The sequence below is a fragment of the Dryobates pubescens genome, chromosome Z, assembly GCF_014839835.1.
Source record: "Dryobates pubescens isolate bDryPub1 chromosome Z, bDryPub1.pri, whole genome shotgun sequence".
Lineage (NCBI taxonomy): Eukaryota > Metazoa > Chordata > Aves > Piciformes > Picidae > Dryobates > Dryobates pubescens.
The window spans coordinates 70653024-70677237 of record NC_071657.1 but is presented as its reverse complement, the minus strand read 5'-3'; the positions used below and the strand labels follow the sequence as shown (position 1 = coordinate 70677237).

The window sequence follows — 24214 nt, the reverse complement described above, 5'->3', positions numbered from 1 at the left end:
TTGTTTTTTTTCAGACAGCATCGTCCACTCCTTCAGATTCCAAGCGTAATATTTTAAGTGACTATCAAGATCACTGTTCAGAAGAACATGAACACATAGTATCTCCTAAAATACCTAGACAAAAATGAGGGCATGAGAACAGATCTTCAAATCTGGGTGGGGGGAGGAGTAACTTTATTTCATCACTGCTGGGAAATTGTGTACACTAACTCACAACCATTTTTTATGCAGCTTCCAAACATCCAAGAAATGCGTGGGGAAAATCCCAGAAGTTCATATATTCGTGCTTGAGATGCAGTTATTTGTGGCTCCTGACTCATCACCTGCTAATTAGTACAAAAAATAAGCACACTATTATGAAGTAAACCTAAAAATCCACCAAGTGCGGATTTGCTCATGTGTTAATAAGAGAACTAACAAATATTAAATCCATATGCTGGTATAAGAAAAGGATGTATTTTTATAGCTTATCAAAAGAAACAGCTAAACGTCTTCATTAGGAGACTGATACGGGGTTGCCAGTCTGCAAAGGGCAGTTCTAGTTAGCATCAGCTAGAGGGCCTCTACAACTGCTTTGTTATAAATATGATGAGCAAAATTTTTCATACAGATTGAGTCTGCAAACTTATTTGAGTGGATAAAAACAAAATACTTTTTCAAGAAGAAATCCACCAAAGCTGCTACTTCTTCCCTTTTAATTTTTCCTCTGGGAAAAGGGGGAGGAAAAAAAAAAAAAACTAAAATTAAAACTAAAACAAAACAACACAAAAAAAAAACAACCAAAGACAATGTTGACTTTTTTAATAGCCTGAACCTTAGTTCGAACTGTCATCCAACTGTCATCCTCCCAGATGTTTCACATTACTGTACTCCTTGCATCATGCATGCAATATGCTATCTCCTTTGTCTTTCTTCTGGTTCAAGACATGAGACAGATTTTCCTAATAAAATTCATGAACTTATTAGCAGCAAGAAAGCAAATTATCTCACCAACATCTGCACATATTGCAGACTATCTTGCGGTTTTTAATCAATTCCTTTTATACTGAATGACCTGCATGACGTTGATTTTGGATGGACTATATGACTTTGCAGAGATACTACATCTTTGCATTCTTTGATTATTTATTTTATACTTTCACTGTGTAACATTTTATTCCTCTCCTCTCCCATCATTGTTTAAATTAAGATTAAAAATAATGGAAAAATATTAAAACTTGTTGGTTTTTCAAGGAAATCGCACTGCATCATTTTAAGCATGGTTTAACTTTGCAATTAATAAATAAAGATTTTAATGTTGTGTGCTGTTTAATAACAATTTTGGGATATATGGGTGTACTTTCTGGAGGAGAAAATTCTTATTTTAAAGATTACAATTTACTGACAAGTGTTTTCAGTATAACCAGTTCCACAAAAGAATTAATTGTGTGTCTAACTTGAAGCACTTGAGCAGGTTTCTCTCTTTGTGTGTCTACACTCTGGTCTGTACATAAGACTTTGGAGAAACACAGACCCTATAGAAAGAGAAATAAATTGGTTTGAGTCATTACCAACAGCCAAAACAACAAAAATTGTTTTAAGTCAGAGGTTAATTATTTCTGTCAATAACAGCCAAAAAAAAAATTCTGAAATATCACTAACATTGAGACAAAATGAGTGTTTGAATTCTTTTAGTCCATTTAGATCACAATGGCTGTTCAGAGAGGTTGCTTTTCTTTATTTTTACCTATTTTTTTATGTTACTTTATTTGTTGGTTTCTTAAGTTTGTCCTATGTGTCTGTCCCTGCTACCAACCATGGCAGAGAGGACAGTCTTGAGTGTTCCCTGATTCCAAGAGTTATGCCAGATGGATTTTAAATTACTGGCAGAACCTTCCAAAATGGGCAAGTCTAAAAGTAAGAACAGATAAAAAAAAAATAATAATAATAAAATTGGTGCTCTGGGTAACAGTCTGAGCCAGAAACCTCTTACTATTACACTGACTCAGTATCTGCTCATTCACTCATTTCAGGAAGCAGAAAGGTGGACAGGGAGTGTAAGGTTTTGTTCATTACTTATGAGACATGTGGTAGGAGCATGTGAAATCTGATACTACAGCTATAAATTTCTCTGTAACTCCACATGTATACTCCCACTTACCTACAATGCCCAATTACAAAGTATGTGAAATATCAGAGAAAATGAAAGATATTCTTAAAACAAACAAACAAAACCCCCCAAACAAACAAAAAAAAAAAACCAAAACCAAACACCCAGAGCACCACCCTAAAGGCTATTAGCCTATTTTGTTTGTAGGAAAAACTTAAATTGTTACAGCAGAGGCAGCAGCTCTCTTAGCTCTGAGAACACAAACATTCTTAAATAAAACCACTTGCTATTTCATGACTTCTGAAGTCAGACAATTGAAAGGTAAAGGATATGTTATCCTTGTTTCTCTATGTGCAAGTGTAGTTCTGTCAACAAATTATAACTTGTCAATCTACCCACAAAAGAACACCAGCAAGAAGCATTTCTCTTTCCACATTATTTAAAATTGCCAAAGATGATGAAAATTCAGCAAGCCTCTTTAGTCACCTCTTCCTGATGAAAACTGCATCCAAGAACCAAATACAAACCACAGCCTTTGCTTCCTGGCTGAAGAGCCAATTGAAGAATAAAGAGATCTAATATTGTCACTCATGTCAGGAGCTGAAAGCAAAATTCTGGCTACTTTGCTCTCCCCACCAAGTGTGAAAGGAAACTAATTACCCAAATGTACCAGCAGTGGTACCCAGTTCCCAGAGCATCAAGTAAAGGTAATAAAAAAGAAAACCAATTTATCTTTCCTCTATTTGAACACCTAAAGGAATGGATCTTAGAATTCTTCACCCTCTTGCTCCAAATCCTGTCCTTGTTTCCTAATCCATTCTGTGATCTAAGGAAATGACAGGAAAGTGCCTGTACCTACATTCTTTTCTTTCCTCTCTCCCACTGCCCACAGTGTTTGTTTTCAGAGAGTACTCCAGCAGTTTTGAATGCAGTGTTCACTTTCTTTGGCAAAAGAAACATCTCCTCCTGAATCTCTACCTGCTGAGACTGCAAAATGTTCCTCTACATCCATCAGTTACATTGATAAATCAGGTCCTCTCTGTTCATACTTTACACAGCATTTAAAAGGTCAAGGTTCACACAGCCGCCTCTTCCTCCTCAGGGTGAGGTAGTTGCGAGGTCAGTGGCACAAGATTGCCTGAAAGGTATTGAGGTCTTCTTGCAGCCTTCAGTATGGCTTGCCTGACTTTCAAATTTCATCGTGATACAAAGTAGGTAAGAAACATACTGCAAGATGCTAGAGTGCACAGCCTTTATGACATTTGCCTGTTGCTATAAACCCAGTGAGAGCTTCAGGGATTTATTCCTCCTACACCTGGTCCAAGATATTACTGGAGATCTGCACAGCTATGTAGGCCTTACTACACTGCATATCTGAGAGAAGCACAGAGATCTACCTTCTTAGAAAAATAATAAAGCCTAGCGAATGTTACTGGTTGAAGGCTGCCTTGGTAAGGCAGCTTAAGCCTTTTGCATAGCTTCACCTTCAGAGAGGGGAAAGGAAGCACAAGCAGAGCCAACAGATTTATGTGCTCTGTGGTCAGTGACATGACCCTGAGATTGTTGCATGCTCAAAGGTATTTTACACATTCTGATACTGCTCTGTGCAATGGTGGAGGACATTGGCTTCATTATGTTCTGCACTCTATTGTGTTTCATCTAATAGAAACTATTTATTTTTCCCTTTGGATTGACAGTTTTGTTCCCTTGATGTCATCACACCCTAAATCTTCAGGATTCTGTGGTCATTCCCAAACTGATCTAAAATCCACAGATCTCAACTAATAGAATCCCTGACATCAGGCTGGAAATAATTCCCTCATCCAGGAAATAACTGGGACATGTAGCTACTGACGGTTGCTGTGGAGAGGGACAGAACTGCTTAGTTATTCAAACTTTTCCAAACTAAGTCACATGCAACAGACGAGAGGACAACATTTCTTCTGCCAGCTTTTGAATTGTGCCTAAAAATTTTGTCCTTTCTAATGGTGGACAGTGGGAGCAGAGTTGGTGCTTTCAGAGCCTTAGACTATAATCAGGGTGGCTCATGTCACAGGATCTTCTAAATAAAGGGACTTTACCTCTTTCCTTGCTCTGAAGTCCTCCATAGAAGAACATTGATTGCAAGACACATTGTGTTACTAAACATCCCTGTCCTAGCAAGACACTTTCACTTGAATTGAGAATAAGCAGAGGATTTGGTTGGAGATGTTTTGGGGTGAGCAAAGGAAAGATTTGCAGAGAGACAATTATTTATTCTCCAATTCCATAATCTCAAAGACCTGTGGTACTACATACTGTGAAGGTTGTGGTTTCCTATATTTCTTTCAAAGTTCAGTGATCCTGAGCTTTAAATGGATGGAGCATCAAAGAAAGAGGCCTTCAGTCACAAGCAGTGGCTAACTTGGATACACTCTTAATGAGGTTGTATTGAAACAGACAAAACAATGAAGACTCTATTCATGATGAGCACATACAGCAGCACTGTCTCAGAATTGGAATTGTTCAATGTCCAGCTACAAAGAAATCATAATGCCAAACCAAAGTGGCATAACCAAAGAGAAACAACAAAGGTGTGTGAAACAAAGACAAAATGAAAGAGCAAATCCGAGACAAGTGGTCAAATCAGAGCAAAATCATGAACATATGTTTCGAGTCAAGCAAAAAATGTTTTGTTGGAAGATTTGCCAAAATCAGTGCAGGTCTAAGAAAAAATTCAGCTTTAATAAATCAGTGTTTCTCAGCAAAGTGCAGATTTATGTTTCACAAATTCAAACACCTCTGTGCACGAAGTCCACCAAGTTCAGTTTTGTTGCAGGTACGCAAGACAAAACCTGTACACATTTTGATTAGTGCATTTCTGGAGTGCAATTTATTCTGCAGATGCTGGAGTATAAAATGTCCCATCCAAAGTCATTTGAAGTCTGCGGCAAGAGTCCTACAAACCTCAGTGAAATAAATCTAGTGAGATGAGGGATGGAATTAAATAAATAGCCTCTAGCTCTATGCAGGTACTAAGTATGAAAAAAAGGTAATCATGAAATTACCTTTTTTTCCCTTCTCTGACAGAATGTTTTAGTCTCTTACAAATAAACACAAGTGTTCAGCAACAGCTGGTCTACTTTAAAAAAAACATCATAAATATAAAATTAGTATGTTAATATGAGTCCTATAAGCTAATACTTGAAAAACATTCCTTCTGAAGATGACCTAAAAGGAGCTTCAAGTAGTTAATTTTTCAAGCCCCATCAGACACATGATTAGGTACCTCTCAGAATAAAAGAAGAACTAAAAAAGTCTGGCAAAAGTCTCAGAGGGATGAGATGAAACACATGGATAATGTTTCAGAAACTCAGAGCCATGTGGTTTCTGTAGAGTGAAAAGCACTTATGATCAAAGTGAAGGTTTTTTGGTTTTATAACAAGCTTTTTAGATCTTAAATCATGTATTATTTGTTTGGGCAACTTCTATTTTCATAAAGTCAAGACACTTTGTACAATATAATTTTGTAACCAGAACACTGCTGAAGTCAAAATTCCGAACTTAACTGCACACTTAAATGTTGTTCAGGTTGGCCATTTTATTGAAACTAGTGCATATCATTTTAAAGATGGATATACTTCTTGGCTTACTGCTTTACATGTATTTTAATAAATGTAACTCCTTTTTAAAAGTAAGTAACCATTTGAAATGTGGATTGAGGTCTTTTTTAACTCCAATTTAAAATGAATATTTCTAGAATTTCCACCAAAGAGACTTTTATTCACAGGACAGGAGTGAAAACTCTAAGAGGCTTGAAGAAAGAGATATATGCATTCTTAAATATATGAATTATCTTTGTCAAAATAGATACCTGCTTTGCCACAAAATCTATGGCTTCAGAGTTTGTGTAAATTCAAGAGCTGGACTCATCTTTCTGTGGCATTTCTTTTGGTGGTTTTACTCAGAGAGAGTAGGATTACTCAGCATGAGTAAAAGCAAGTCTTTTTTCATTGCCACTTCACTCCATTCTCAATGTGCAACATGTGGCCATTACCCTCAGAGCTGAGTCAATGGGAACTTTGCTAGCTTTCACACAGGAGGCAGAGGAAACCTTACAGAGATGCTGTAAAAAACCTGAGATCGTCACACAAACATCTGTGCTGCAGACCTTCACCACTGGCACTACCTGGATAGTTGGCTTGATCCTGCCCTGCTCACAGAGGGACTCTGTGTTTTTTCCTTTAGTCGACCAAGATCTCATAAATGCATGTAACAGCATCCCTTTTTTCTTCTTTTTCAGCCACAGAAGTGTTTTTTGCTGGTTTGACTGGGTTTTCAGGCAAAGAGGGAAATATAACAATGTAATGTGAGACACATAATGAACACAGTAAGAGCTGTAAGCACTGGACTGGAGTTACATGGAAAGAATCATGGTCTTGGGGAGGACAGTTTTGTGGTCTGGCATGGTGGGAATTGCTGTGTAAAAGCTTCATATCCGGCTAAAAGCAGTGGGGACAGTGGACTTCATGTGATGGACTGCTCACTGAAACTTTGAAATAAAGATAATGAGAAGAAGTTTAGCAAGAAGCTTCCAGACAAAAGATGACTTGAAACAAGGATACTGGAGATACATTTTTGCCTTCCTCTCCTACTTTCTGCCCCCAAAAAGGAACTGGGTCCAAGGCTCCAGGAGGAGAGAGTGACTCACTCCCCAGCCTCTGCTTCAGGCAGCTGCTTGAAATGTGAAAGACCAAGATGCTAGGCAGCCAGCCTCATTACTCACCACTTGCACAAATCTTTTAGAAAAAGCAGTGAGAAGTTACAGCTGGTTCCTCTGAGATCCCTAGCACTGTCTGAGAGGGAGAGAGAGCTTTCAGTAACTTCTGAAATACGTGGCAGACAGGCACCCTGAAGGAGGGTACACAGCTCAGCATTACACTCCTGCATTTCCCTATGCAAAACCAGGAGCACAATGCAAAACCTGAGTCATCTAGCTAGCAACACTTAATTAACTCTGATGTATTGTTCATTACAATTAAATTTTTTCAAGAGCAGTCCACTGTCTACCAAATAGTGTTTAGTCTTTTTCTGTCTTGTAAAATGGTTTATAGTCATGGACTGTCTACTTCCTGGGTTGCAAACTGATGAAGTATTTGTCCTCCTTGTATCAAGGGCAAGAGGTTGCAAGAAAAGCAATTATATGAAAGGCAACTGCCCATTACTTATCAAGGAAGCTTTTAGGACAAATAGTAAGTCACTAGGATTTGGTATAACTCAAATTCCCAGCAAGATATTGAAAAGGAACATGTTGATAAAAAGGGGTGCAAATCACACAAACAATCAGAAAATCAGAATTTCTCCTAACTGAAGACTGGATCACGGGCAAAACATTCAGTTCCTACTTCAGTCTTTTAAGAGGATTTATGAATTTCATCCCCATTAATGCTAATTTGACCCATGACATTTAAAACTGATCACAAACAATTTGGGAGTGGAATAGAAGAGGTTGAATGACAAAACTCTGCTCTGCATATCAGAACACACACTCTTAAGTAGTCCCTGTTCGTCTATACAGTTCCCTTGGAGTCTTTTAAGACTACTTCCACATGCAAAGTTTTGGAACATCTTACCCACAAGCAAGAAAGGGAAGAAAACCACAACAATCAGCGTCTGAGAACAGCCAGGCTGTAATATTACACCAGATGTTGGGGTTTGTACTCAAGCAGTAAGGTTTGTTCATAAATGAGCCATCAATGCCTGAGCTGGAAAGATCTGCAGCTGCAGTTGGTTCTTCATCTACAAAAATGAGGACAGGAGAGGCTGCACACATTTCACACAGTTCTGACTTACCGTAACAGGACTGAGTCCAAGAAAGCCTAGATCTCCATAGTTAAAGAACAAGTTTTGAACTTCTAATTCAACACAAGCAGCCTTTACACATTAATGTCAATTGTAATGACAGGCACCTCCTTGAACAAAACAGCCAGCAGGAAAACTGTTAAGCAGTCCAACCTCCCTGTGCCACTGAGGAGGATGCAAGTGTCAGGGAGGGAGGCAGGATATTTAGCTGGGAAGAAGCCCTCTGATGATGTATCTTCTAATGGTATCTGTATCCTCTTGCACAAAGAATACTCCTGTCTGTGATGGAGAGGACCTTAACAGACATCATAGTATCATAGCATCAGTATATGGGTAGATGGCCTGTGGTATTTGAAAGATAAACAGAACCATGCATTTTGCACATCATGATACGCATGGATGGGTTTTTGGAGATGTAGAGAAAGAATAGTCATCACAAATTACAGAGAGAAATATGGGAGGGATGTTCTGGAGAAGACCAGGCAGATGAGACCACAACCTACAGAGCAGTGGCTTATGAACCACTGCCAGTTCCAGGGATGCCTGGGATACAGGCGAGGATCTGGAAGTCAAGCACAGATGAGATGATATAGGGAAGAGTAACTCAGGTAATCTTGAAGGTGTTCAACCTTTGGGGAAAAAAGGAACCTATGTAAGGATAGAATGAACCATAACAGTAGCAGAGCCAGCAAGCTGGCACTGAAGAAGGAAGATGTTGCAGAGGGATATGTAATCCTAAAGCCAAAAGCAATCTGACGGCTGTGGGAGAAATATGGTTTACCTGTTTGGTAACTCTTGATACACCTCTGAAAACACCAGGAAGGATGCAAGCAGCAGTAAAAAATGTGATTGAGACCATCCAGAGTACCAGCTCAGTGGCACATGAAACACTGAATGAATGAGAGGAGAACTTACAGATCCTTTAAAAGCCTAAAAAATATGAGACAAAATGACTGGAATCCCACATTGTCAGCATCTCAGAGCTCTGAAAATATCTAGACTTGATTGCAGTCTGTAAACAGCCTCTCATATTGTCATCAATGGAGACAAAATAGCAGGTCAGATGATAATCATTCATTCACATAGTCAAGTAGGACTTTTCCTCTGTTCTTATGTACACTGACATGACATAAAGACATAAAGATAAGGGTACCAAAAAATGTATCATTGGCAGACACAGGGTGACTGTGGGTATGGTGTGACACTATGTGTCCAAACATCACTCAGGCTGAAATGGTGCCGTAAAACTTTGCTTGTTTGTATCTGCCAATGTTACTTTAAGACATTTGGCTTAGTTTGGCGTTTGTTTTTTAGGCGTGGGGGGAAGTTGTGGGTTTTTTTGGTAAAGCCATAGTGATAAACCAAAAAGTCATGCACACCACAGGACTGAAACAAAACACATACTAAAGAAAACACTTTTCAGGGTTATCATGGAGAGCATGTTGAAAATTGTAACTGAAAAAAAAAAAAAAGCTTACGTTCATAGCAGTAGGCATCAAACTTGCTATCTGGGTAAGGAAAGCCTGTTTGGTTCTCATAGCGATACAGGGTTCTCACCCCAAGTAAACCTCCACCACACTGGGGCCTTGCCACTGAGGCTGGGTAACGAACGCTGCCATCCGCCAGCCAGCCATAGTCACACTGGTCAAAGCCATTCCTCCAGGCGACATACATGTTCCCAACAGAAGCAAGGACACCGTCTCTCTTCCGACACAGCTCTTTAGCTTCCTCAAAGGTGAACTTCTCAGGGGCAGAGACATGAACCACTTCATCTAGAGGAAGGAAACAAACATAACAAGGATTGAGTATCTGATACCAAAGACTGAGTTCCACTATCGAGGAAGCTTAGTTCTCCTGTTCCAGTCAGCATCCTGAAAATTTGTGTGTGTTTTTTCTTTCCCCAAAAAATTTGTTTGAATGTATTCTTTTGCTTTAAAAAAATACATATAGTTGGAAAATGTCCCAGATTTGAACATGAAAATGAACCCCTTACAAAACATGATCATTTATATGCAAACTTTATGCCATGAAGCACACCCTAGTTGAAGATTGAGATCCTCCCTCTGTCTCCAGGCAGAGGTAACAGAAGTCCTTAAGTTCCTCTGTGCCCTCTGTTGGAGCAGGCTTTGCAACTCAACTGCACTACTTAAATCCAGTCCATCAAAATTTATATTCTTAGTAGAGCAAATCTTTTACATCTGCAAGCCTCTTTACCTGACCTTTTTAGTCGTCACTAGAGTCTCACTTGAGACACACCAAAAAAACCACAAATGTTCTTCAGTGGCTGCACCACAGCAGCTTCTGATGTCCTATTTCCGTCAGTCCTCATCTTGCCCCATGGTGAAACAAACAAAGGTGAGGAAATGACCTAGACATGTTGCATGCACAAAGTCCATCTTGAGTGAAAAAAAAGCTGAATTAGTCTAGAGTACTGGTAGTATGGTAACAGTAACAATTTGTTGTAGCCATAATAATAGCTGTCCAGTTGGAAACTGAAACAAAGCAATCAGTAGGGCTAATATTTTACTTCCAAGTTAAACCACCATTAAGCAGTTGGCTTGACTGCCTTACTCAGCTAAACAGTATAAACAAAATTCAAGGCTCTGATGTCTGTGTCATGGGAATGAACCAGTAAACTGTCCCCTTTCTAGTTTGTGCTTAGACTTCAGATGGAACTGAAGAAATCTAAAATCAACATGATCAGCTGTAAAAAGCATTGAAATTCAATATATTTGTTACAAGACAGCAACTCTTCCTCAGGTACTGTAGAGCAGAACACACTGTTGGTTTTGGATGACAGCACTGCTTATTTATACTGAACACACAATATATCTTACTTCTGCAGTGGTCTCAAGGCAACCTAGCAAAAGGCAGACAGAAACTACATCACCCTAAACCATTTAATTCACATCAATGTTACACCTGTTTCAGGCTTGAAAGGAATGCAAGTGTGAAAGGAGGCACTGTGCCAATTTTCTTTATCCTCCCAGGTAGAAACCCAGCTTTGTTGTTACAGCTGTATCAATTACAATATCAATTCATACATAGAATACATACATAGAATAAACCAGGTTGGAAGAGACCTTCAAGATCATCGCGTCCAACCCATCAACCAATCCAACACCGCCCAAACAACTAACCCACGGCACCAAGCACCCCGTCAAGTCTTCTCCTAAAAACCTCCAGTGATGGCGACTCCACCACCTCCCCAGGCAGCCCATTCCAATGTGCAATCACTCTTTCTGTATAGAACTTTTTTCTAACATCCAGCCTGAACCTCCCCTGGCGCAGCCTGAGACTGTGTCCTCTTGTTCTGGTACTGCTTGCCTGGGAGAAGAGACCAACATCCGTCTGTCTACAACCTCCCTTCAGGTAGTTGTAGAGAGTAATAAGGTCACCCCTGAGTCTCCTCTTCTCCAGGCTAAGCAACCCCAGCTCCCTCAGCCTCTCCTCGTAGGGCTTATGTTCCAAACCCCTCACCAACTTTGTTGCTCTTCTCTGGACTCGTTCCAGCAAGTCAACATCCTTCCTAAACTGAGGGGCCCAGAACTGGACACAGTACTCAAGGTGCGGCCTAACCAGTGCAGTGTACAGGGGCAGAATGACCTCCCTGCTCCTGCTGGCCACACTGTTCCTGATGCAGGCCAGGATGCCATTGGCCCTCCTGGCTGCCTGGGCACACTGCAGCCTCATGTTCAGTCTACCGTCAACCAGCACCCCTAGGTCCCTCTCAGCCTGACTGCTCTCCAGCCACTCTGACCCCAGCCTGTAGCACTGCATGGGGCTGTTGTAGCCAATGTGCAGAACCCGGCACTTGGATGTGTTAAATCTCATGCCATTGGACTCTGCCCATCTGCCCAGCCTGTCGAGGTCCCTCTGTAGAGCCTCTCTACCCTCCAGTAGATCAACTTCTGCCCCCAGCTTGGTGTCATCTGCAAATTTACTGATGATGGACTCAATGTCCTCATCCAGATCATCAATAAAGATGTTAAAGAGCATGGGGCCCAGTACTGATCCCTGGGGCACACCACTAGTGACTGGCTGCCAGCTGGATGTGGCACCATTCACTACCACTCTCTGGGCTCGGCCCTCCAGCCAGTTCAAAAAAAAAGCACCCAGCAGTGTAAGTTTCTTTACATGAGTTGTAGGGGGTTTCTTGCTTAGAGGCAAAGGGACAGGGCCTGTGTGTTGGAGAGGGACAGATAGAGAAACCAAAGAATCATTCATCCTCAGAAGTATCAGCATGCTTAATTCAGATTTTTCAAACCACACTGTCAAGACACTTTTTTATTAAACATTTCTGCAGAAGACAGCTTTTTCTGCATGGGGTGGCTTGATACCATGGCCAATACAGACTGATGGATGTAGTTATCCCACCATGTCCTCCCAACAGCCACACTATGAAACAATGGAGCAAAGAAAGACACTGCCAGAACAGCTCTCTCTGTTCTGAGAACTATTCACTTACCCTCTCACACAGCAACCAGGATGTATACAAAAATTAGTAGTTAAAATATTTGTAATTAAACAGCAGATACAGGTCTACATATGAGTCAGATATAGGTCTAAGGACATGAGATGAGTAAGAAAAACAGTACATTTTATTGGTTTCCAGGAAAAAACGTGTTGGAACAAAAAGTAAGTAATGTCAAACAATCCCACAGCATTCCATCTGGGAGAAACTCATTGAAGACAGAGGAAAGGAGGTAAACACTGCAAGGTTAATAGCAAAGCAATTTTTCCATGAACTGATCTGGAGCATTGCCTACAAATGGAGCTTGTGCATAAGATCATTAAAGTTAGGGGTAATTGCTCCTCTGAGCTGTCTTCTGTACTCTCTTAAAGCAAAGATACTTGGTGAAGTCAGATGTCTTGCACTAACACTTCAAAATGCAGGGTTCAATCAGTATTTATTTAAGAGAGGTCCCTTTGTAAAAAACTTACTTATACAAGTTGTACAAGAGCATTTCTATATGAAATGTGCCTTAAATTTCCCTTGGAGTATGCCTGTATATGCAGTATTACTAATACTACATATTTAAAGGATGGGTGGTCTAGCTTTCTTTGTACTGAATCTATTCTACTGACCCCATATCTGTTTAATTGGTTCAGATGGATATCATATTTGTCAAAGGATGATTCACCAGAAAAACTTAATGGCAAAAAAATCGAAGTGTTTATGGGAAAATGCTTTCTAAACAGAACAGGCCAACAAAGGAAGCCCAAAGTCAAATTCTCTGTCACGATTTGGTATACGAACGAATTTGTGACAACAAATTCACAAAGGCACATAGGTGCCAGAGCATGAGAAAAACACCATTATTATCACTTAATCATATACTAGGTAAATATTTATTTCACAAAAACTTGTGATAAGATAAAGGGTATAAAGATGCAGTTAGGAAGGATGTTGACTTGCTGGAATGTGTCCAGAGAAGGACAACAAAGTTGGGGAGGGGTTTGGAACACAAGCCCTATGAGGAGAGGCTGAGGGAGCTGGGGTTGCTTAGCCTGGAGAAGAGGAGGCTCAGGGGAGACCTTATTGCTCTCTACAGCTACTTGAAGGGAGGTTGTAGACAGGCGGGGGCTGGTCTCCTCCCCAGGCAATGAGCACCAGAACAAGAGAACACAGTCTCAGGCTGTGCCAGGGGAGGTTCAGACTGGATGTTAGGAAGAAATTTTACACAGAGACAGTTACTGCCCATTGGAATGGGCTGCCTGGGGAGGTGGTGGAGTCACCATCACTGGAGGTGTTCAGGAGGAGACTTGATAGGGTGCTTGGTTGCATGGTTTAGTTGATTAGGTGGTGTTGGATGATAGGTTGGACATGATGATCTTGAAGGTCTCTTCCAACCTGTTCTATTCTATTCTATTCTATTCTATTCTATTCTATTCTATTCTATTCTATTCTAGTTGCTCTAGTCAGAAAGTGGTTTTCTGTGATTCCAGAATTCTTATTTTTTTAAAAATCCAGTAAAGTGCAGAAGTCAGACTCCAAATAATAGTCATTTATTCTTGGAGGTATGACTTCATAATTTGTTTCTCCATTTTGAAAATAAAGGGAAATTCTGTATGACTGAGTGTGCATTTTTTTGTGCAAAATAATTGTTGGAATGAAATATGAAAAAGAAAGAAAGAGTATAATAAAGACCTTGCTTGCAATATACACCCAGAGACACTGGAAGAATAAATCAACTGCAGCACTGAAACAATTGTTTTCTCATGGTGTTAATGAAAAATTTTACTTATGTTGTCTCATATTGGAGATCAGGTTGCCATTAAAACACCCAGGCCCAATGTTAGATAACAAACATAAATAGATCCTATGATGGCATGAGACTTTGTAGATAGAGATGCTTTTGCATATAGATATATGCAATGGATAATTAATTGGTATAACTGTGAATTTGATTTTGACTTTGTTTTCAAACCTGACAGCAATGGGGACATTCAGTCTGTCATGCAAAAAAGACACTGGTCCTACTTCACTTGACAATGTGTCTTTTTCTCCCAGTGAGAACTTAGGCTGGAAACCACATTGCTCCCCAGTCAGCCTACATAAAAGCTGGACAAGAGAGCAGGAAACACAGAAAGTGGTATGCAAAGAAATATGCAGAGTGCTGAAGAAAGAACAGTAAGAAGCTCTAGGAACTTCCTCTGGCACCACCAAGCCCTTGCAGAAAAATCATCCAATGGAGTTCAGGTTCTGCTGAGGTCTTTCATGGTCTCAGCCTCAAAACACAGAGGCTTTCAAGAGACCATGACTTGTGCCCCAATCCTGACTTCCAGCATGGCAGCCAGTGCAGCTGAAACATCCTCAGTCCTTCAAAGTACAAAGGCAAAAAAGTTTTTACCCTTGCACAGAAACATCCTCTAAAAAGTGAAAATCCATTAACATATGTTTAGTCCATGTAGTCTGTAAAATTAACTGCTGTTTTTCAGAACCACAGTGGGTTTCTTGCTTCCCAGAATTATTTGTCCTGTCACACTCCAACAGCATCTTTATTATGACATCTGAAAGCAACTTTATTTCCCCATCAAAACACTGGATACAAAGAAACTAAAAGAGAAATCTTGTCTGTTCAATAATCAAACGACACCGGTACCAACACCAGAGAAGGTTGAATTGAATTTTATCTGTGTTAAAAGCCATGTGCAACACTTTCACAGTTGGAGTACACTCCTAGGAAGTAAGTTAGCAGTATCATGCAGGCAAACCCAGGGCTTAGACCAGGAGATAAAGTGAAACTAGTTATACTGTGGTAGGGGGTGAAATGGTGAGCATGACACTGTGTGGACTCCAGACAGTAAGGTAATGTATATTATTGTTGGCTCCTGATTGAAGCCAGAGTTCAGGTTGATCATCCAGCCCCAGCAGTCAGAGCACTTGAAGAATGCCTAGGATTTTCTTGTTAATGTGTTTGTTTTGCTTGGGTAAAACAGACACCTGATCAGAGCCATGCTTTTTCCTTCTCTTTCAAATGTATCAAGACAGATCAAATCAGGTTTTTCTCTTGAAGACAGAAACTGATTTATTATAACCCCCAAGGAAAAAGCTTAAGATCTGCAGACTTATCTGCTAATTTTATAGCAAGCTTCATTTCTGTGAAGGTTAATTCACTTACATCTCACTGAACTGGACGTGTTTGTAGATGTGAATTTCATTAATCACACATCTTGAAAGCAAGCAGAAAAATAAGGGCAGGTGAGAATCACAGCCAGGTGTCAATACACAACATGTGTTAACTAAGGTAGAAGTAATGAATCTAGAGGCAAGCCCGCCAGCACCTCACCACTAATTTATTTTTCCATAGATGAATCTATAATTAAGCCATTGGAGACAGGTTGCTACTTAGAGGACATCTCTGAACCTGTGTGGTACCTTCATCCCAGAACAGAACACCACTTTCTCAACTTGACATACAATCACCCACCATGCCAGACACAACAAAAAGAGCTACAAGTCACTGACACCTGCCAGATGAAGGTATCAGTGCAAGTCCGTAAGAGAAGTAATACAAATATTTGAAAGATTGTCCCAAACTGCAAAGAAGATTGAGGTAACCATTGAGTCCTCTACTGAATGCTTCTGAAATCAATTGCTGTGGATGGTGGCTGGTCAGCCACCTATGAAAACGTCTTGCTATTATCCAGTCCATGTGAGGGTCTGGTAGATATTAAGACATTTTATATGTACTTGCTTGTAATATTTTAAGTCTTTTCCCCCTTTTTAGGATAGGATAGGATGGGATAGGATGGGATAGGATAGGATAGGATAGGATAGGATAGGATAGGATAGGATAGGATAGGATAGGATAGGATAGGATAGGATAGGATAAACAAGGCTGGAAAAGACCTTTGAGATCATCAAGTCCAACCTATCACCCAACACCATCTAATCAACTAAACCATGGCACCCAGTGCCTCATCCAGTCTCCTCTTAAACACCTCCAGTGACGGTGACTCCACCACTTCCATAGGCAGCACATTCCAATGGTCAGTCACTCATTTTGCTCTCCCAGAGCGTTAGGATCCTTCAATATTACTATCCCATCTGGAATTTGGTTCTCACAAGCTTTATCTTGTAACTTGGGTGCTCAGATTCTGCAACCTCCACTATCTTCTGTGTCAACTGAAGAAAGGCATAAGACTATCTAAAGGGATATTAGATGCACATTTCCATAATTCCCATAGATGGAAATGTTTAACTGACAATTTTAAATAAAAACAAGACAAAAATACCTTTCCATCTTAGCTTCTTGGTAGTGTTCTTTTCTGTGGAAAAGAAACATTATCCCCCACTAAGAATCTGGCATCTCTCCTTTTTTAAGCATAATAGGTCTGTGATGAACTCCAGACCTGCTCATTAGTTGTTTGTGAGTGATGGTGGAACACGCCATGCTTATGAAGCAAAGATGCTCCTATGAGGATGTTAGAGCTCCAGGATTCTATGACTGCAGTTGCAGATCAGGGTGCCCTAGGTCAGGCATGAAAGATAGCAAACAGTGACAAAATGCCATCTTTACTGATGTTATCTGCAACACTCTAAGGACATTTCCCCATCTGCAGCTGTAGTCAGGTGATAGCCTCTTACTACAAGCAGGACACTGATGTGCTGGAGGGTTTCCAGAGAAGGACAACAAAGTGGGTGGAAGATCTGAATAACAAGTCTTATGAGAAGCAGCTGAGGGAACTGGGATTGTTTAGTCTGGAAAAGAGGAGTCTGAGGGGAGACCTCATTGCTTTCTACAATTACCTGAAAGGAGGTTGTAGTGAAGTGGGAGTCAGCCTCTTTGCCCAAGCAGCTAGTGATATGATAAGAAGAAACAGCCCTAAGCTGTGTCAGGGGAGGTTTAGATTCAATATTAGGAAAAAATTCTTTATGGAAAGAGTGGTCAAGGCCTGGGACACCCAGAGAGGTGGTAGAGTCATCATTCCTAAAGGTGACTCTTATTCCATCCTGACACTGTTAAAGGCTGGTTCCATGGCACACCAGACTAATGAAGAGGTATCCTTAACAAAGCCACAGATCACTGCAAAACATTTTATAGGACTGAAAAACTCAAGCAGCTAAGCTCAACTTTAAATCAGAAGTCTAGACAAGTTGATGAAGTCTTTTTTTCTTGCATGCTAAAACAAGTTAGTAGATTCATTTTTATATACATTAGTAATGATTGAATGAAAATCTCCTGAATGTCCTAGGTCTATTCTATGCAAAACCATAGTCTGAACAGGAATCCACTGCATCTGACAAGACTGGAAGAGCATACTTTTCCTATAGGCTTGTCCTCAAGCACGAAGACTAACACAGCTACTGCTGTACTCTTATAGAGCTCTGCTGTAGTTGTAAAGTGCCATCATCTTTTACTCATACAGAAGATGAAAATTAACTTTGTATTCTGTACAATTTTTTCCTCTATACTTACTTTTACAAAAAACATTCAGAAATCAGGATTTCCAGATCTCCCTGAAGATGAGCTTTATGAATAGAATAGAATAGAATAGAATAGAATAGAATAGAATAGAATAGAATAGAATAGAATAGAATAGAATAGACCAGACCAGACCAGACCAGACCAGACCAGACCAGACCAGGTTGGAGGAGACCTTCAAGATCATCATGTCCAACCTATCATCCAACACCACCTAATCAACTAAACCATGCAACCAAGCACCCCATCAAGTCTCCTCCTGAACACCTCCAGTGATGGTGACTCCATCACCTCATCAGGCAGCCCATTCCAATAGGCAGTCACTCTCTCTGTGTGAAACTTCCTCCTAACCTCCAGCCTAAACCTCCCCTGGCACAGCCTGAGACTGTGTCCTCTTGTTCTGGTACTGGTTGCCTGGGAGAAGAGACCAACCTCCGCCTGTCTACAACCTCCCTTCAGGTAGTTGTAGAGAGCAATAAGGTCACCCCTGAGTCTCCTCTTCTCCAGGCTAAGCAACCCCAGCTCCCTCAGTCTCTCCTAATGGGGCTTGTGTTCCAAACCTCTCACCAACTTTGTTGCCCTTTCCTGGACACGCTCCAGCTCAAATGCATATCATGCATAGCAACCAGCACTGCATTATGTCTTTTTTAGTCTCTTTGGGCTCTCTTGTCCTCTTGAGAATGCTTGGGTTCGTGGCCCTGTATTAGGTCAGATGGAGTAGCATCCAGTATAAGGCAATACAAAGGCTGTGACTCTACAACAGGCCCTGAACTAAAAAAAACAAAGAGCTTTTCTTTCTGTTTTGAAACCTCACAGAAACCTCCAGATTCAGAATGGACTCTGGAGAGGATTTTTACCTACCAAAACCACAGAAGATACTTCTCACCTGAAGCCATATTTTAGACTGTGACTTCTTTAATTATTACTATTCTCACAGAAATTTCCATGACAGTAGCAAAACTACATGAGACTAGGTGGAAAGTATTTAAAGGACATCTGTTTTTGCTTTTTGCTTTTCTTCAATGCACTCATTGGGGTGGGGTAGTGGGGGGGGGAATAGTGTATACAAGGGAGACTACACAATATTCCCCACAGCCACCCCTAATTAACTTTCTTAGTGTGAGTCCCCATATGCACATTGCATACACTTGTTAGACATATATGGCTTCTAACTGGCTTTGGCCAGAAGACAATGCTGCATAGAGTAGTTTATGCTTTGGCTCTGCACCACACACTGACAGTCCATCACTTCATCAGTGGGCTTTGGTGAGCAGACCTCACTTTTCTCCATTTCTTACTCCACAGCACTATCAAATCGATCACACACACACCTATATGAAGACAGAATGGAAAACCTTCTTTCCCTATCACTCATGTGTTCTCAAAGTATTATTCCATAAAAGACACTGGTGCAGACACTGCTTCATCTGGAGGTGTTAAGAGAACCTCAGTTATAGCCAGATCTTTGCATCTCAATCACTTTAAATTAAACTCCTTATTATACATCATCTCCTAGAGTTAAAGGTATCCTACACTAAAATATGCCATTGGAATGGGCTGCCTGGGGAGGTGGTGGAGTCACCATCACTTGAAGTGTGTAAGGAGAGACTGTATGAGGCACTTAGTGGCATGGTCTAGTTGATTCGATGGTGTTGGGTGATAGGTTGGACTCTATGATCTCAAAGCTCTTTTTCAACCTGGTTTCCAACCTGTATTCTATATGTGACAAACTATGAGGAATGTAAATCAGTTTCTAATAAAAGACCATGCCCAGTACCTATTTAATGATATTTTTTACTTCAGATTCTTATTTTTATCACTAGGAGCTCAGAAATTTTTAATCCTTCCTATAATTACTCTTCTGTGTGTTTTAGCAAAACTCAAAGTATTTAACTCATAATTGTACAGTCTTTAATGTCTCTGGCTTTCCTCAGAACAAGGAAATGGTAAGAGTTAGCCAAGACAACTGGTTTTAATTAAAGGAAATAGTTTGTGTTTCAAGAAGAAACCAATGTCTGGTCTAACTATGATTTCTCATGGCCAGAAAGGAAGAAAAATGAAATTATTTTGCTTCTACAAATCCTCAGTGCAAGTACACAAATTAGTACTGCAAATTCAGTACACATTTAAAGTGTATTGTAAGAATTCCTACCACCATTTTTGGCCTTTCTGGGGTAACACACTAATAGCAGCCAAAAGACCAACAACTGTTCAGTGACTTCCATGATGACATTCTCATGATGGCCCAGATTTTGATATCATTAATCATGCACCATCTTATTCCATGAGCAATCATCCCACTGACACATGTTCTCCAAATAAGGACCTATTTAGTGCATGTAAGTAAGATTTGGCACCAAATCAAAATAGGCTGTGCAGATATGAACTTTCAGACCCACATGAAAACAATCATGTTTAAGCATTGTTTTAAAGTTTAACAAGTACCATGAAAGTCCTTTGTTATGGATGAGGAGAAAGGTTGTACCTTGAAGAATCAGGCTTTGGTGGACAAGGCAATCGTAATCTGGCATAACTTTAGATCTTGGACTGTTGGTCTTCTACCAATTTATGACTGTGTTGTGATACAGTAAACAGAACACAGGGTGTAGTTTTACTGCTATGTTCACCTGCCAATGACTTTCATTGACATTTTAGTAAATTTTCTCTGTTCTGTAGATGAGTGGTTCCAAAGTACAATCCCATTGATGCTATGTAACTTCAAACAAGTCCTGCATCCTTTGCTCTTATAGAAATTACTTCTCTTATATAGACAAAGCCATCTTGGCTCATTAGCCCTATTTTTAAAAGGAAGTCTGTCTCAGTGGCTCAGATTTGCATGAAGGTCCTGAAGAATAGTTTATCTTGCACTTAAGCATGACATGGTACTGTGTCTTCCTAACATGCATTTGTTTCTTTTCATCTAAACAGAATAAACTGACTCCTCTTCATGTCAGTATAACACCCCTGTACCATGTCTGTACCCTATATCCATAAAATCACCAATCTTTCTACTCCTAGCAGTTATTTTCGGACTTCAGTTCCTTTGAAAACATCCTGAGAAAATAGGTTAACAAAAAAAAAAAAAAAAAAAAAGAGGAAGGGGAGGAGGGGGCAGAAAAAAGTGAGGGAGAAAGTATCTTTGGTTAAATGTTATAGCAATCTGACAGTAAAGCTGATTAGTATAATAAGAAATTTTTTTAATCCCTATGGAGTGGGTAAAGGCTGTGCAGCTAATTGGCAATTATCTCACTCATAGCAGTCACCTCTTCATACCACATACAGGACCCTCCTGCTACATAGTTGAAGGATGAGTTTTTCCCCATGTGCTCAGTGTTAAGCTGACTCTCCTTTCTTGAAGTCAATGGTAAAACTGTTTGGAGAATTCTCCTCTCTTCTCAGATCCAGCTTACTACCACAGTAAAGAGCTACATTACTTATTAACATAGCAGAACGTGCAACTATTTTGTCTCACATGCTTTTCCATGAAAAAAAGAAAACACCAAAGTGTACAAAATATGCCAGTCTAAAATGTAATACTTTTTCCTTTACTTGGGAGAAAAGAGTCTGTAACAATTTTATTAATGTTTATTCTGAGAACCATTTAGATAAAGGCTCAGTCAAATACATTTTGCCTTTGGGAAGAACAGTAATGTCTTCTGCAGAGTTTCATTATGAACCTGTACTCATCTTTAAGAGCACTTTGTTACCTTGCAACTGCCTTTGTTACAGTCTTGGGGAGTTGCAAGGGTTCTCAGAAGTGAAGTGGTGAATAGAATAGAATAGAATAGAATAGAATAGAATAGAATAGAATAGAATAGAATAGAATAGAATAGAATAGAATAGAATAGAATAGAATAAACTGGGTTGGAAGAGACCTTCAAGATCATCACGTCCAACCCATCAACCAATCCAATACCACCTAAACAACTAACCCATGGCACCAAGCACCCCATCAAGTCTCCTCCTGAACACCTCCAATGACGGTGACTCCACCACCTCCCCAGGCAGCCCATGCCAATGGGCAATCACTCTCTCTGTATAGAACTTCTTCCTCACATCCAACCTAAACCTCCCCTGGTGCAGCCTGAGACTGTGTCCTCTTGTTCTGGTGCTGGCTGCCTGGGAGAAGAGACCATCATCCGTCTGTCTACAGCCTCCCCCTTCAGGTAGTTGTAGAGAGTGATAAGGTCACCCCTCAGTCTCCTTCTCTCCAGGCTAAGCAACTCCAGCTCCCTCAGTTTTGTCTCATAGGGCTTGTGTTCCAAAAATTGTGGCAAAGAAGGTGTTAAGTACCTCTGCCTTTTCCTCATCCTTTGATACATTTCCCTCCATGTCAACCAAGGAGTGGAGGTTGTCCTTGCCCTTTCTCTTGCTATTAATATTTTTATAGAAGGACTTTTTGTTGTCCTTCACAGCAGAGACCATAATCTTCAAGTAAGACCTACAAGCCCTTGTAGGTTTTTAAGCCTTGTCCTAGGCCTTGGAGCCTTTTAAATAAAGGCTGAAACTGTGCATTTGTTTTAATGAGTTTTCCACTGGAACCTACTGTGCAAGGGCGAGGATAAAATGAAGCTGCTTAGTGCTGCCTGTGTCAACAGACCAAATCTCCTCAATATTCTGTGCTAGCTTACAGTTCTTAAAAGATGACTTCATTTCCAAGCAGATCATATTACCACAACCCAGCTGACAGGCCACAATGAGGCACATATGTTTAAACAGGCCATCACCCACAGTGAAAGGGAAACAATTATAAATATCCAGAGATGAAAGAAGAATCAATTAATATTATGAAATACTGAAAACCTGTGAAGACTGCACAGTTGCTGCAGCCTATTTGAACCTCAAGGCCTAGTTCCAGGTTTTGCTGAGCACAGAGCATCAGCCTCAGTGAAATAGGCTTCAGTTTTGACTTTTATAATTTCTATTTTTAAAAGCTCAGTGAGAATATTTGACCCTGAGAAATTGCTGGCTGACAGGCACCCAGGATAAGCATCTCCATTTTAGTCACAGTTCTCTTTTCTAATAAGAGAAGTGAACAAGGCACTTATTTTTATCTAGGAATGATACAGATCACTCAACATTTCTTTTTTTTGTAAGCCAGAAAATACTCAAATTGAATTTCAAAGCCTTGATTCAGTGATGATTCAGAATTCAATCCCATCAAGAAGTGGTGGAAGATCAGTCATGAATTCTAGTTGTTCTTATGTGCAGCTCAAAGATAGATATGGATATAATAAAAGTAGAATTATGAACACTGAGAACTAACAAAATCCAATCACTTAACTTTCAGAGTTCCCAGATTTTTTCTGAGTCTTTGCAAGGCTTGTATTGATGTATTTTATAACCCTCCTGTAATTCTACAACATGAACATTGTACAGGGCACATCCCCAGCTGTTAAAAGTAAGAAAAAAGCCACCTACTGATTTCAATGATTAAAGTCTGTATAAGTCAGCAGGAGCAAAACACACAATCTAATGTATTTCTATTCTAAGACAGAACACCTTAAATTCTGTAATTGCCCATTACATCTACATATACAAAGGCAGGCTTGGTCACAGCCATGGCTGTTCTACTGTTTTGCTGGCTATCAAGATACTCCAGGCCAGTCAGCCTGATCTCAGAGCCAGGGAAAATTACGAAGCAGATCATCTTGGGAGCAATCACTGATCGCCTGAAGGAGGGCCAAGGATCAGGTCCAGCCAACATGGATTTAGGAAGGGCAGGTCCTGACTCACCAACCTGATCTCCTTCTATCATCAGGTGACCACCTGGTGGATGTGGGGCAGGCTGTGGATGTAGTGCACCTGGACTTCAGCAAGGCCTTTGACACCATCCCCCACAGCAAACTCCTGGCCAAGCTGTCAGCCCATGGATTGGATGGGAGCACAGTGCAATGGGTTAGGAACTGGCTGGAGGGCCAAGCCCAGAGAGTGGTGGTGAATGGTGCCACATCCAGCTGGCAGCCAGTCACTAGTGGTGTGCCTCAGGGATCAGTGCTGGGCCCAATCCTATTCAGTATCTTTATTGATTATCTAGATGAGGGGATTGAGTCCACCATTAGTAAATTTGTGGATGACACCAAGTTGGGAGCAGGTGTTGATCTGCTAGAGGGTTGAAGGGTTCTCCAGAGGGACCTTGACAGGCTGGACAGATGGGCAGAGTCCAGTAAAATGGCCAAGTGTCAAGTGCTGCACTTTGGTCACAACAAACCCATGCAGAGCTACAGGCTGGGGTCAGAGTGGCTGGAGAGTGGCCAGGCAGAAAGGGACCTGGGAGTACTAGTTGACAGCTGGCTCAACATGAGCCAGCAGTGTGCCCAATTGGCCAAGAAGGCCAATAGCATCCTGACCT

The 24214-nt window shown here is 40.5% G+C and overlaps 1 protein-coding gene across 1 annotated transcript in view; it reads right to left on the bottom strand.

Annotated features, from left to right (window-relative positions):
* VCAN (versican) overlaps positions 1 to 24214 on the bottom strand; it is a 131640-nt gene that overhangs the window by 66308 nt on the left and 41118 nt on the right. Inside the window, exon 6 of the mRNA XM_054178577.1 lies at positions 9409 to 9702. Within this exon, the coding sequence (XP_054034552.1) occupies positions 9409 to 9702 (294 nt within the window). The remainder of the gene's footprint in view (positions 1 to 9408; positions 9703 to 24214) is intronic.